Consider the following 14,725-nt stretch of genomic DNA (forward strand, 5'->3'; position numbering starts at 1 on the left):
CGCTTGCTCCCTTGGAGACTTGTTCATGTGAGCCCTGTATAGACCTTATTCTTTTTCGTAGCTTTGTAGTATTCCATAATTTGTTTAATCAGTACCTATTGATGGATTTTCAGATAAATATGAACATTTTCAGTGAATTTATTTTAACCATAGCAGATATTTGCTGGGTTATATAATTTAGTTTTTTTTAGTTTTTTTTTTTTTTTTTTGCTGGCAAGTTATTTATAATTGTGTGTGTTTTGTATGTGTTGGGGGGCATGGCTGCCAAAAGCATTCCACTGGATGTTGAGAAAGATGTTGACATAAGAATACAGAGGATTTTAGTAAAGGCCCGGTGTAAACATTTTATGAAAGTACAGTGTGCAAGGATATTTAAAGGAAGCATATTTGGAAATTGTCCTCTATAGGATCTCTGAAGGAACTGGCATCCAAAATGCTTCTTGTTGGATGGCTCTTTTACTTGTAGAATGGGGGTGAAAGTCAACTTAGTACTGTATTAAAAGAATGATGTGAGCCGAGGTTTAATGTTAGGAAAGCCAGCAAAGGTGGAGCAGCGCGTAATGTGGGGGATCCAAAATGTCATGCTCAGGACTTCCTAATTTAGTGTGCTGTAAAGTTTTTGAGCTTTGTAGTAAAATAATTGAAAAAGTGTTTTGAAAAAATGTAATCTGATAGGGAAACATTGAATGCAGACATGGCTTTTTATGTTTCTCTATGTGAGGCATTCAGTTCTACCAGCTTGTTGATTTAGAGTAGTGGAGAAAGGGGGCAGAAATTATATCATTAAAATGTGATATAAGTCACCGCATTATAAAATAATGCCTTTTTGTTAAACCTCTTGCAATGAATGACAGGACATGGGACTTCATTGGCAATTGTGCACTTGCTTTCATCTGAGAATTACAGTGGAGAAACAAATGCCTGGTACAATATCACCCCCTTCTGGTAGATTGAAAGAAGTAACAGTTTTACAAAAATTAATAGGTGCAGTTTGTACATATATTATAGGCAGTTCACAAAACCTCACTTTGGTATGGATACTAACATTGAGTCATGGTTGATTGTCTAATCCCAATTAGTTGAAGTGTGCAAACAGATTTTCTGTATTGCTCGCATTAGATTGGGTTTAAATCTTGAAAATCAGAAGGACTGAATCTCGGTTGATGTTAGCAAAGAATCAGAATTTAGAACTTTGTTACAAAAACAAAAACTTTTGTATATGTATTTTCTCTTTTCAGTATTTTTTTTGGAAAGATGCTGAGGAAGCAGAGGAAAGCATTTTCTTTTTCACCTTGAGGTCTCACAAATGTGTCATCTCTCATTATCTTCCTTTTGTTTCCATTTGCTTGCAAGACTCACCACGTCTTTGGACATGTCCCTAATACCTCAGTGTTGTCATTATTCTTCTGATGTGGCCTGTGTTTCTGTATCATGCCTAGCCGTCCTTGCTGGCTTTGTTTTGTACCCGTGGTGTTCACTACCATAGTACGCACTCAGAAGTATTTGTTAATTGAATATCTGTAACCAAAATATGGGGAAGACAGAGAATATTCTCCAACTCTGTGCTATGGTTCTGCAAGTAAAGATAAATGAGATAAATGGAAATTATCTGAGAACAATGACTATGAATATTTTAAATAATATTATCTCAAGTGTATTAAATCATCTAATCACTTGTAGGTGTACACTTTTGAATCCCTTTTGTAGATGTCTGAATCCCTGACCTGCATAATGATTCAACTTAGGACAGGTAACTAAGAGGATGACATACCGCTTTATCAGACAGTTTATTTACTCAGTACCCTAACTGCTCAGCTTTTTAATACAGTGATAGAACAAGTTAGGAAAACAGGCCTTGGGAAGTCACTGAGTGAGCTGGAATGAAACTTAACGAATGTAGGAACATACTTCGTTTTTGTCAGATAAACTTTCCCACAGTTGTTCTGATAAACAGTGCTGCTTGTCATCCTGCCACGATGTGTGGGAGGAGCATGGCCTCAGCAAGTTTAAGGAAAGATTTGTGGTGTTGACTTTTCAGGGAACTTGACTGAAGGTTAACTGAAATCAAAGGAAGTGCTATGGGTGATCACATGTAGAGTTTTGTTTGTTTGTTTGTTTTCTACCCAAAGAATAAGCCACACCTGAAATTATGTAGATCAGTCATCTCTGCCCAGCAAATGATTTTAGCTAAGCACACTTATTTTTAGTTCTGGGTTGTGGGAGGGTTGTGTGGTTATCTTGGTAATTTAATTTCCTTGGTGGCCTGACTAGAATTGTGGTTTTAGACAATTAATGCTGTAGAGAGCTGCATATCTTTATAATTAATAATTTGAGCACAACAGTTATTCTTAGGCTATTATGTATGGACCAGTTAGTTTAATCAGAATGAAGAATCAGTGAGGCCAAATTTTGTTTGTTTGTTTGTTTGTTTGTTTTGAGACAGAGTTTTCGCCCTTGTTGCCCAGGCTGGAGTGCAATGGCATGATCTCGGCTCACCACAACCTCTGCCTCCCAGGTTTAAGCGATTCTCCTGCCTCAGCCTCCCAAGTAGCTGGGATTACAGGCATGCACCACCACACCTGGCTAATTTTGTATTTTTAGTAGCGACAGGGTTTCTCTAGTTGGTCAGGCTGGTCTCGAACTCCCGACTTCAGGTGATCCACCCACCTTGACCTCCCAAAGTGCTGGGATTACCGGCGTGAGCCACTGTGCCCAGCCCAAAATTTTATATTTAGTCTTTGAGTGAGCCATTTAAGGAACAGCTGTGCTGGTTACCCTTGTCTAATTCTCAGTGGTCATGAGGTGGTGCTATGGTCTGAATGTTTGTGTCCCTCTAATATTTATGTGTTGATAAAAAGAAACAAATTAATGGCATTTGCAGTAACCTGGATGGAGTTAGAGATCATTATTCTTAATGAAGTAACTTAGGAATGGAAAACCAAGCATATGTTCTCACTTATAAGTGGGAGCTTAGCTATGAGGATACAAAGGCATAAGAATAATACAGTGGACTGGCCGGACATGGTGGCTCATGCCTGTAATCCCAGCACTTTGGGAGGCTGAGGCGGGCAGATCACGAGGTCAGGAGATCAAGACCATCCTGGCTAACACGGTGAAATCCTGTCTCTACTAAAAAATACAAAAAATTAGCTGGGCATGGTGGTGGGTGCCTGTAGTCCCAGCTACTCGGGAGGCTGAGGCAGGAGGAGAATGGCGTGAACCCAGGAGGCGGAGCTTGCAGTGAGCAGAGATGGCACCACTGCACTCCAGCCTGGGTGACAGAGTGAGACTCTGTCTCAAAGAAAAAATAAAAATAATAATACAGTGGACTTTGGGGACTCGGGAAAGGATGGGAGGGGAGCCAGGGATAAAAGACTACACATTGGGTACATTGTACACTGCTTGGGTGAGATTGGGTGCACCAAAATCTCAAAAATCACCACTAAAGAACTTCTCCATGTAACCAAGCACCACCTGTTCCCCAAAAACCTATTGAAATAAAAAAATAATAAAAGAAAAAAACGTGTTGAAATCTAATCCCCAATGTGTTGGTATTAAGAGGTGGGGCCTTTGGGAGGTGACTAGGCCATGAGGGTAGAGCCCTTGTGAATGGGATCAGTGGTTGTATAAAAGAGGCCCTTTGACCTTCTGCCATGTAAGGACACAGGGTACCATCCATGAGGAATAGGTCCTCACCTCACATGGAATCCGTTGGCTCCTTGATCTTGGACTTCCCAGCTTTCAGGACTGTGAGCAAGACATTTCTGTTGTTTATAAATTACCCAGTTTAAAGTATTTTGTTACAGCAGCAGGAATGAACTAAGAGAGGTGAGTTGTATGATGGTGTGTGGTTAGGATAGGAGGATTTATTCAGAGCCCACCTTCTACTTGATTGGGCTTTGCAATCATCAGTCTCTCTCAGGAGAATCACAGACTTCCTGTGACCCCGCTGTTGTAGTTAGAGTACTCTGTGCCCTCACATGGCTCTACCTCCTGATTAGCTTTTCATTTAGTTGTGGTCTGCAGGGAGACCAGTGCCTTGGAAAGGCAAATGTAGTGTCTGTCTCTAAAGGTCTCTTGAAATCAATACAGAACATAAATTTTGTACCTACCAGTCCATAGTATTAGGAAAGATTTGTGATAGTTTTGCTTTGGAGTAGAGAAAAAATATAAATTAGAATTTAGGTTATTTATTCCTTCTGCAAGCAAAAGCAAATATTCAAATTGGATGGGCTGTGTTTCTTCTTGTGGTGTTAAGCAAAAAACTTCAAGCAATAGGCACTAACTCAGAAAACTGTTCTCCATGCTCCTAGGAAGCATCCATGAGAGATTTTTGTTAAATAGCTGCTAATCCAGCATCCAGGGGTTCACAGTTTGTGTTAACTCCATGGAAGAAGCTTCACAGGAAGGGGAGCTTCTCCTTGATGAAATGGCTGGATTCATGGAGTTCTTTTTCCTTAAGCTGCTTGTTTTATTAGGTAATGCTATCCTAACATAGACATATTTTCCTATGTATTGTGAACATAGGGGCATATATTCTTGTTTGCTCCCACAGTCCCAGTTGAAACCTGCTGTGCCAGCTCAGCAGGTAACACTTTCACTCTCAAAAGTGTCCTGGTTTTGACAATAAATTACACGAGCCATTCTAATTTATAATTATCAGGGAATAAAATGATCGAAAGTGTATGATTGATTGGCTTAAACTAATGTTCTCATAGTTAGATATTGTCTGTTATGCTTATTAATCAGTTTTTTCAGGCTTTAGTTGAGTGGGCTTCCCAGCTTCAACCCAAGCCTTAGAAAGTTACTTCTTCATCTCTAATTAGGGGCAATGCTAGTACTTCCTTATGGGTTTGTTTTGGGGATTAAATGGGTTAATACAAGTCGGGTGCTGGTATGTAGGGAGTGCTCAGTAGACATTAGGTATTTTAATGTTATTAGAAAATAATCAGTCAATGTTAAAAGTTCTAGAAAAGAGTATGCAAAAGACTGGCAAGGAGCAGAAAAATCAAGACCTCAAGTAGTATTGCCATCAGTGTAAATCATGGCAGTTGGTTTATTTTTCCTGTCTCAGATGGCACAAAGTAAGAGGTGGGATCCAGGTCTGCCCACCTTCAAAATCCTTTCTTATCCATGAAACCAGACATGCTACCACTGGGGTTGAGCTACAGTGGGTACCAGGCCAGGCAGGGCAGAGACCTGCCTTGTCTATTTCTGGGGGGTGGAGTGGCAGGATTTGGTAAAAGATTGTTAATGGGAATGAAGAAAAGAGGGCACTCAGATTTTCAGTTCAGGGGCCTGGGTATATGATGGTATTGTTAAATGAGTTCAAGGGTAAGGGGCCTCCTTGGATGGGGTGGAGACAGAAAGTGTTGCAGTCCTGGTGACAGCATGGACTTTGTAGTCAGACCCCGGAGCTTCAAAACCTGCCACCATCACTTCACTTCCTAGCTAGGTGTGCCTCGGTTTCTTCATCTGTAATAGGACATCTACTATATAAGGTTCTTGTGGCGATTTAAAGGTTTATTAAAAAGTAAAGCATGTAGGACAGTGACTGATGAGCACTATGTAAGATTTGATCATTATCACTATTTTTAACTTGCCGCTTTAGGGGTTTCTATGGGAGGTATATCTATATATCTACAGTTATCTTTCAAATAGCGTTTGTACAAAACTTCAAAGCAGGCATCTATTGAAGTTTTTAAATAAACTTTATAGAAATCATTGCTTTCTTTCTTTTTTTTTTTTTTTTTTTTACCATTTTTATGATTAATAGAAGCGGCCCAGAAAAAGTTTACCCTTTATTTATTAATACTCTGTCCCTCCCCAAATTTGGTTGGTACCTGGTGGATCTAGAGATCTGGGTTTCTATATTGCTTGCAACCTTGGTCATATTCTTCTCTCTTTCCACAAATGGCTCAGGAATCCAAATCAGGGTTCTCAATGTAGGTATTACTGCCACAGAGAGTATTTGTTGATTTCAGGATATTTTCTTGTTATCCCTGTGTTCAGTGGCTGGGGCTATGAATGCTTTATAGCATGCAAAGTATGAGGCACAATTCTTACACAGTGAAGAATTGTCCCGTGCTGCTTATAGGAGTGAACCATTAACTTTCCCATGGATGAAAAACTTGTTCATCAATATCTGAGCCTATAATTTAAGTCTATTTTACATATAAATGTATTTTGTCTGGTTTAATAGACACCAGTCTAATTTTTCCAAGTATATAGCTACTATCTACTAAATACTTTATTTGGAATCTTGTCAAGAATTATTTATTTTGGAGATCCACATCACTAATGGTAATAATATAAGTGGTGTTTGGGTCACAAATATTTGTATCTGTTAAAAATTCACGTAATTAAATGTATAGATCCAAGCGTTTGACCACTTGATGTTGAATGAATGAATGACATTATTTCAAATAGTTCTGTCTAAGCATTTACATGTTACATTACATGTCATTATATATTTTTCTTTCTGTTTTTCCTTTGAATTATGATTATGGTTACATATACACTTACAGGCAAGCAGTCCTTGATTTCACAGTTCTGACATATATTTGAGTTATCATGATCTAGTTAAATAATACCAGTCTCCCCGCAACAGTCCAAATTTTAGTTACCACATTATATTAACTGTAAGTAGTTGGATAAAGTACAAACTTAATTCATAGCTCTCCAGTTTGCAGATCATCGTGTAAATAACATACAGGAGTGGCCAATCATCTCACTTCTTTCAAAGTCTGTTGGAGATTGGTCACTGCACATCTGGTATTCAGTTCATGCACAGGTGGCGGCAAAGTGTGTAGTTGTGTTGCCTCCTTGTTTGCCAATAATAAACTCCATGACATTTTACAAAAAGATATTTGAAAGAGGGCATACCAACAAAAATGAAAGTTCAGGAGAGAAATGAAAAGTGATAATATAGGAAGTGAAATTTGAATCACAGGCATATGGAAGTACAAAAGAAATAGCTAACCAGGGGAAGGTTAAACCTCTATAATATGCTATTAGATGAACTTAGTGAAGGCAGAGTTATTGACATCTACAGTGAACGGATGAGCTATCCCAGAGTAAGTGATGCTGACAAGAAACTTCACAATTAAGGAATTTTTGAAATATTTCATGACGTGGAAAGCACAAAGGATAAAATGTTGGAAGTTGACTTATACTTACAAAGGAACATGACAATTCTATAAGGCATAGAAAAAGATATTCACTCTGTATTATAAGTTATATACTGAGAAGAAGTCAAGACTATTCAAAGACATATATGGTTCAGGTTTTTTGCAAAATACATAGAGGTAATTCATCGTTGGGTAGTTGACAGATGGCTTTCTGTGTTATGAAAGATATTTTGCTTTAGGCTAGCAGTAACCATCTTAAGCATTGAATATAGCTTTTTAAGACTGTTTAAAAACTATCATGGGTTAAGGGGCTGATTTACATTCCTTATGCTAAACTTGTCAGCCTCAATTATACATGCTATGTGTTTGTCTGCGTATATATTTATGTAAATGTGTCCAGAATGTTGAAAAGTCTTGCATGTAACATTTAAACCTATACCCAGACTTGGAGACCCTGGGGAACCTAGTATCTATTTGCAGATTCTTATCATAGGCTGATTAAATCAGATGTATGGTTCAATTCTAGAAGTTGCTGGGGAGTCTGCCCAGACTACAACCACTGAATATTCTCTAACATAATTTTTTTTTTTTTTTTAAAGACAGAGTCTTGCTCTGTTACGTGGGCTGGAGTGCAGTGGTGCGATCTCGGATCACTGCAACCTCCACCTTCCAGGTTCACCCGGGTTCGAGCAATTCTCCTGCTTCAGCCTCCTGAGTAACTGGGATTACAGGTGCATGCCACCATGCCTGGCTAATTTTTGTGTTCTTTTAGTAGAGACGGGGTTTCACCATGTTGGCCAGGATGGTCTTGAGCTCCTGACCTTGTTATCACCTTGGCCTCCCAAAGTGCTAGGATTACAGGCATGAGCCACTACTTCCGACCGTACTCTAACATAATTCAAAGAGAAGTTGGCCAGTTTACTTTTATTAAAAATGTTTGGCTAAACTGAAATAAAAGGAATTTCCAATTTAATTCTGTATCTTGAGTTTCCAACTAAGGAGAAAAAGAGATGTGTGTCTCTAAGGATGACATTTTTTAAAAAAATTTTTTATAATTTTAGATGATTTCCTTTCATAGTGGCTTATAAGAAAACTTTAAGAGTATTCAAAATGAAAGTTGCATTCAAAATGAATCTTATGAGTTTCTCGATAAATTGATGGACAATTTTATTTAACACTGATAGTCTTACTCGTCCCTATTCAATTCTAATGATGATTTTGTGTACTTTTAAAACTATAAATTATACATTTTTAAAATTTTTCTATAAGTTAATTTAGAAAGAAGTCTATTTGTAGCATTTTCCCATGAAATTCATGTTATTACAGCCTTGTTAGTTTTTTTTTTACATCTGTAACAAAACTTCTTGACAGCATTAATTATTCTCGTCAAGCATTTCCATATCACACTGAACTAGGCAGCTGCAGGATACACATTTGTATACATTAGCATTAATAAGGATGTTTAAAGGAAAACTGTAGCAAAGTGCTGTGTTACTGTGAATTCAAATGCTGTAAATAGGACAAAAATGGAATTTTCTTCACTTGTTTTGTGTATTTTACCACTAGATGGTGATGGAAGACTGGGGACTGTGCTGATTTCTGCATCTACTATGATACTTATATTATGTTGAAAATCGAAAATGTTTGTTCTTAAGTATTTAATTTTAGAAGTCATTTAGGGGTATCCAGAGATTCTTTTATGTATCATGCTGAGCACAGTATCTTTTTATATGGCGTGTGCTTAGTATTTATTGATAATTGGCTTCTTGTGGTGCTTAGTCTGGGGACAGTCTTTATAAAATGTAAATGGTTCCTACGCTTTATTTTGTCCTTGTTTTCTTGTTGTTTTTTTCTAGTATATCACATTTCCTTATGGTGGTCATTACATTTTTTTATGTTTAAGCTGTATTTATTCTCTTGTTTGCATGTGTGCACACACACAAAATTTTGACTTGTGTATTTAAATTTATGCATTCCCCTAGGCACTATTCTCTTGAAACGATGGTTGAGAAACAAAATACTATTATACAATTTCAAATTGAGGATAAAATGTTTATGAAGTGGTTTAATGAATATAACAGTCAGTAACGCACATATTGAAAGATTTTCTACAAGATCAGTTTCTCTGAATGTCAGTTTTATGAAGAATGGAAAATTTCCTTCTGGAAATTCTCTGAATATGTTTCTTTTCTGCATAAAAGGAAGAATAAATACACTATTTATTGCTTTCTGAGAGGATTCTGAAATACTGAATGTAATCCAAAAGCCCTAAGTAAGAAATTTTGGATTTCAAATTTTAGATTATTCCCAAAAGCCAGTTTTGAAAAAGCAATCAAATGTAATTATTTTCTTCAGTATTAATAGAGTATTATGTAACTTCTGACACTAGCATCATGTATTATTCCCATTGATGTTATTTAGCTCATGTAAATGATTCATTTTTCATTGGCCTGGATAAATATTTTTCATGCCACAGCGTGGGAATTGGTATGAAATATAAGCAGTTTGATATTGATGGTTTTTGTCATATGACTTAAAAAAATAGGGATGATCTATCTCTATGTTTTTAGCCTACGTTTGAAGATATTCCATTGATTTAATAATGTCACGTAGGAGAAATAAAGCTACTATCACATTAAACATGCCTAGTAACTATAGAGCAGTCTAATTTTAGAAACATTAAAGTGGGATTTAGATATTTTAAAGAACTCTTAGAATTGAGGCCTGAATGAAAGGATTAAATGAGATATGGGATAGAGAAGTACTCGCTAAACTCCAGAGTGCTGAATGGAGCCAGTTGATGCTGTTAAAGAGGTCATACATTTAATAGCTTATATAAACACGAAAGTAGATAATATCGTTTTTGAGATTATTGACTGGGAGCTGTGCTGTGGTAGAAACAGAGGATGAAGAGGATAGGACGTGTTGTACTGAAGGTATTTTCCCAGCCATAATATTGCTTCTTTTTTTGTTGTTTTTTGATGTAGTTTTGCTTTTTTGTCCAGGCTGGAGTGCAGTGGCATGATCTTGGCTCACTGCAACCTCCCCATCTGGAGTTCAAAAGATTCTCCTGCCTCAGCCTTCTAAGTAGCTGGGATTACAGGTGTGTGCCACCATGCCCAGCTAATTTTTGTATTTTTAGTAGAGACGGGGGGGTTTCACCATGTTGGTCAGGCTGGTCTCTAGCTCCTGACCTTGGCCTCCGTAAGTGCTGGGATTACAGGTGTGAGCCACTGTGCGCGGCTTGCTCCGTTTTCTTTTTTTTGAGATGAAATTTTGCTCTTGTTGCCCAAGCTGGAATGCAATGGCACAATCTCGGCTCACTGCAACCTCCACCTCCCGGGTTCAAGCAATTCTCCTGCCGCACCCTCCCGAGTAGCTGGGATTACAGGCATGCGCCACCACGCCCGGCTAATTTTGTATTTTTAGTAGAGACGGGGTTTCTCCATGTTGGTCAGGCTGGTCTGCTCCTTCTCTATATATACATAGGGAAGCTGTAATTTACCGGTGGCTTTCTGGCGAAGGTGGAGAAAAGAATTGGCCTTTCAAATTGCCTTTTCTTAATTAGCTGATCTAAAATATGACTATCTTAATCTAGCTAGTGACACACAATTGGGGGCGGGGATAGCTATGCAAATGACCAACTGAGGTATATATAAATTCATGCACTTCAGTGTCCATTGCATTTATAGAATTGGAATCTTGATGGACAGATATTTTGATAGAAGTCCTCAGATAATCCTTTTAACCCCTTTGCCATTAACCTCTCTGCTAAACCTGACTGACTTAGAGTAAGACACTAGACACTTAGAGTAAGTTTCTTTGTAGTCCCTGAATTCTTTTCCTGTACCTAACAATGATAATCATTGTTGTGCTAAGTTATTCTTGTGCTCTCATTTTTGCTCATTTGAGCTTCTTAGAACTTTGCAGTTTACAAGACTCTAAATGAAGTGTTGTACTGTGTTATTCACATGTGTTTGACTGTTAACCATAACGTCTTCTTTTAGTCAGCAAACACGCCTTCACTCCTCCTCTGTTAATGCATCCCCCACGAGGCATTTACGATGCTGGAGGGCAATCTCTTACCCAGAGGAATGAAAGGTAGTATCACAGGAGCATCACAGGAATGGGGGTGAAGCATGAAGCAGGGAGAGGAGGCAGAAGCATTTCCGCAGCTCATTCCTACTTGCTTTTGGAGTCCTGAAGGTGAGCTCTGACCTGGACACAGAGGGTCCTAAAATGAAGCCCTTAAATACACTCACACACCCCTCTACCTTCATTTCTATAGTGTTGAGTAAAGGAAAAAAATAATTTAAAAAAATCCCCACACACAGAGAATGAGGGGATGATTGCCAAAGATCTTAGTTTATAGATGGAAAGTAGTATTTTCTTTTCCTATCCTTGAACTTCAAGGATAGATATAATTCTCTTTTCTATACTTTTTGTTCTCTGCAAAAGTGGCTTCAGAGCAGCAGCTTTTCCTGGAGGATGGCCACGGTGCAGGGACATTGCTGTGGCTCATTCTGCCCATTCACTCTGCTCCTCAGACTTCCAGCCATTAACCCTGCCATTCACCCATGCGCTACCTCTTGTTTATCTCTTTGCTATGCTTTAATGTTTTCCTTACTTTCAAATTATGACCCCATTTCATATCATTTTAGTTCTTTGAATTCATATTTTCGATGGGCTCAAGCAAGGATAATGAAAAGAAACATTTATTTACACTTTGTACATATTGATTTCAACAAACAATAAAAGGCCTACACATCAGTATAATCATAATATATGCGAACTTCTGATCTTCTCACACTTTGCAGTGATCTGATGCTTTCACTCCTGGTTCTGATATTTGATTTTTTGAACAGTCTTCTTGAAAATGACCTACACATGAAAAAGTAAATTATTGGATCCAGGCACACATTACATGCAGACAAGAAAAGTGTCATTTCTTTGCAGTAATATAGGATTTTATGTGCAGATTCATCTAAAAGCCTGTCTAAGTGACTAAAAGTAAAAGGAATTCTGCACAAGTGATATGGTAGAAAGCAGGTAAAAAACACAGCCACAACAACCCTGATGCTCTGGTTATGTTTTCGCTTTCGGCTTGACTGACTTACGAATTGCCTGCTGGATTTGTGGATGTACCTGGATATGGCTATGTAACATCCGATCAGAATCACCAGCACGGCCACAAACAAGCAGCTGTTCACATAGGTGACTGCCGTATGCCATTTGACCCCCAAAGGACTTTTAAGTTTCAAGCAGTCATGGACATTGTCCTCTGTTGGCTGACCATTTGTTAGGATGATGTTTGGCAAAGACAAAACAGCCATGATCACCCAAACACAAACAGATAAAACCTTCGTAAAGGTAATGCTATACATCCGAGAGTCCCCAAATGGCTTGACCACCTTCAGATAGCGATCAATGCTTATCAGCCCAAGGAACACGATGGAAGTATACATGTTTGCATAAAACAAAACTGAAGTGTATCTGCAGAGAATAAACTTGAAGTACCAAGGTCCAAATCCTGCATCATGGACTATTCGAAATGGAAATGTCAGCGTCATTATGAGGTCTGCAACCACTATGTTTTTGAGATAGAATATGAAGCTGGTTTTATTCCTAATGTGGAAGAAGATCCACACTGCTAAACCATTCAGCAAGATGCTTGCCACAAATATAATGAGATAAAGCACCGGCAAGACAATCGTGTTAAATTCATTGTGAAGGGTGGTGTTCTTTCCTGGTCCATCGCTCCTGTTGCCTGAATTGTGACTCTCTTGGCCGTGCAGCTCGTTATCTGTAGGAGAAGTGGGGAGATAGGACTTCATTGCTTTGCAAGTGTGCCCACAGGCCACTAGGTTCCCTTACAGACCCAACTTTTTGTTATTTCAGGTGAACTTAAAGATGTCATCAATGATTTACAGAGTCAAGGTAGCACATTGTTAATGTTTTGAGTGGCCAAAGAATTAGTGACTTTCTCTCACTACGCTGCCTCCCTCATATCAGGACCCTTGAGTAAAAAGTCCCATTTCTGATCCCCTTTGCCAGCCTTTTGAAAATAAACATACCAGTGTAAATTATTCCAGTTCTTACTCCCATGTTTGATATCATTACAAATAGAATCAACAAAATGTGGACAGAAAATTGAAATTTTCTATAACAAGAAAATACAATAGCCAGCACATGGTTATTGTTTCAGTGTAGTCTTTGGCACCCTCTTTGAATATATCTTCCCTTCCCTTGCCTCAGATTTAAGCTGTTTAATCGTTAAGAATTAAGAAGCTGTAAAACTAGTGGGTCATTTTGAATTTTTTGCCTATGACTTTCTTATAGTACTTAAGATCTTTTAGGGACCATTGATAGGAATAGAAAGAAAATGTCTTGGCATTTTTTGTAAATAAAAAGAAAATCTACTGTCTTCTAAAGTGAACAGACGAAAGAAGTCCTGGATAGATACAGATCTGACTTGCTGATTCTCTGAAATCTGTTTTCATCTTAGTAGAATTTAAGTTGCAGGCTGGTATAAAGTTACTGCTGATTATTATAAATATTTACATGTCATCTAGTAAATTCTTCATTAAAATGCATTTGTATAGTCAAGAATATCCACAAATATGTTTTTGTATAGTCTAGTGATAAATGCTGATTTTGTTTTCTCATTCTTATTAAGTTTTACAGTTTATTGCCAAAGAGGACAACTTGTTAAAAGTAATTGCAACCTGGTATACTTTTTTTTGTTTATAAGGCTAGGTTACACCTATTGTATTTATTGTGGGAATTTTTAAACCTTTTGCTTTTTTGGAATTTTTAGTTTCTGTTGTTAAAGACCTGTACCATATCACTGCATCATATAATCAGTGAAATGGGTCGTGAGCATTTGACTTATGTGGCAGCCATGGACATGGGCCTCTCATGTCTCCTACTGTGGGGAGCATGATGGACAGGCAGCTCCTGCTGTGGGGAGCATGATGGATCCACCACCACATTCTTGCTGCTGCCACGCTTCCCGTGGACTGCTCCTGGCCTGTGACTGAGCATGGCAGGGACACCAAGACAAACCTGTTTTTGTAAGAGGAGGGGTTTCTCTGACAAAAGACTTTGGCTGGAGGAGTACTTACCAGTCTTCAAACCTTTTCTTTGAACTTTCTTCAAACTGCACTGTTCCTACTCAATCTTCCTTCCTTCTTTCTCCCACAAGTGGTTGGAAGGCTGCGCCAGCCTTCTGCTTGTCCCCATTTTCCCTGGTAGCCATTTTCCCCAGTAAATCTCTTGGTCATTTAAGCACATTTTATCATCATTATTTTTGGGGAACCTGAACTGATGGAATTAATTTATAGATTCACCTTTTGGAGGTAAGGTTAGAAGGAAGATCATTTCTGAATTTTTACTTCTGTGTAATTAATAATATTTACTGTAGTTATAATTATGTTTTGAAATGGTTTTGTTATAGAGATAACATCATGAATTTAAGCCCTCACTGCCCTGCACACAGGCAGTTTAGTGTCTGTTTTGGTTCCCTTCTTTGAGGAGAGAAACAGGAAAGTTTTGTTGATTAAAATCCAAAAACAGATTCCTAAATTGCTGCTTGA

The 14,725-nt window shown here is 38.1% G+C and overlaps 2 protein-coding genes across 10 annotated transcripts in view; one reads left to right on the forward strand and one right to left on the reverse strand.

Moving 5' to 3' along the window:
* The window catches only part of MED12L (mediator complex subunit 12L), a 343,992-nt gene that overhangs the window by 191,079 nt on the left and 138,188 nt on the right, over window positions 1-14,725 (forward strand). The window lies entirely within an intron of this gene.
* GPR87 (G protein-coupled receptor 87) lies at window positions 11,891-12,964 on the reverse strand. The gene has a single exon (XM_002814185.4). The coding sequence runs from the start codon at window positions 12,962-12,964 to the stop codon at window positions 11,891-11,893; it is 1,074 nt and encodes a 357-aa protein (XP_002814231.3).

Source organism: Pongo abelii, chromosome 2 (genome assembly GCF_028885655.2).
Source record: "Pongo abelii isolate AG06213 chromosome 2, NHGRI_mPonAbe1-v2.0_pri, whole genome shotgun sequence".
Classification (NCBI taxonomy): Eukaryota; Metazoa; Chordata; class Mammalia; order Primates; family Hominidae; genus Pongo; species Pongo abelii.

Excerpts from the sequence above, each read along its gene's own strand:
- GPR87 (XM_002814185.4), bottom strand. The coding sequence starts at position 12,964 with ATGAAGTCCTATCTCCCCACTTCTCCTACAGATAACGAGCTGCACGGC.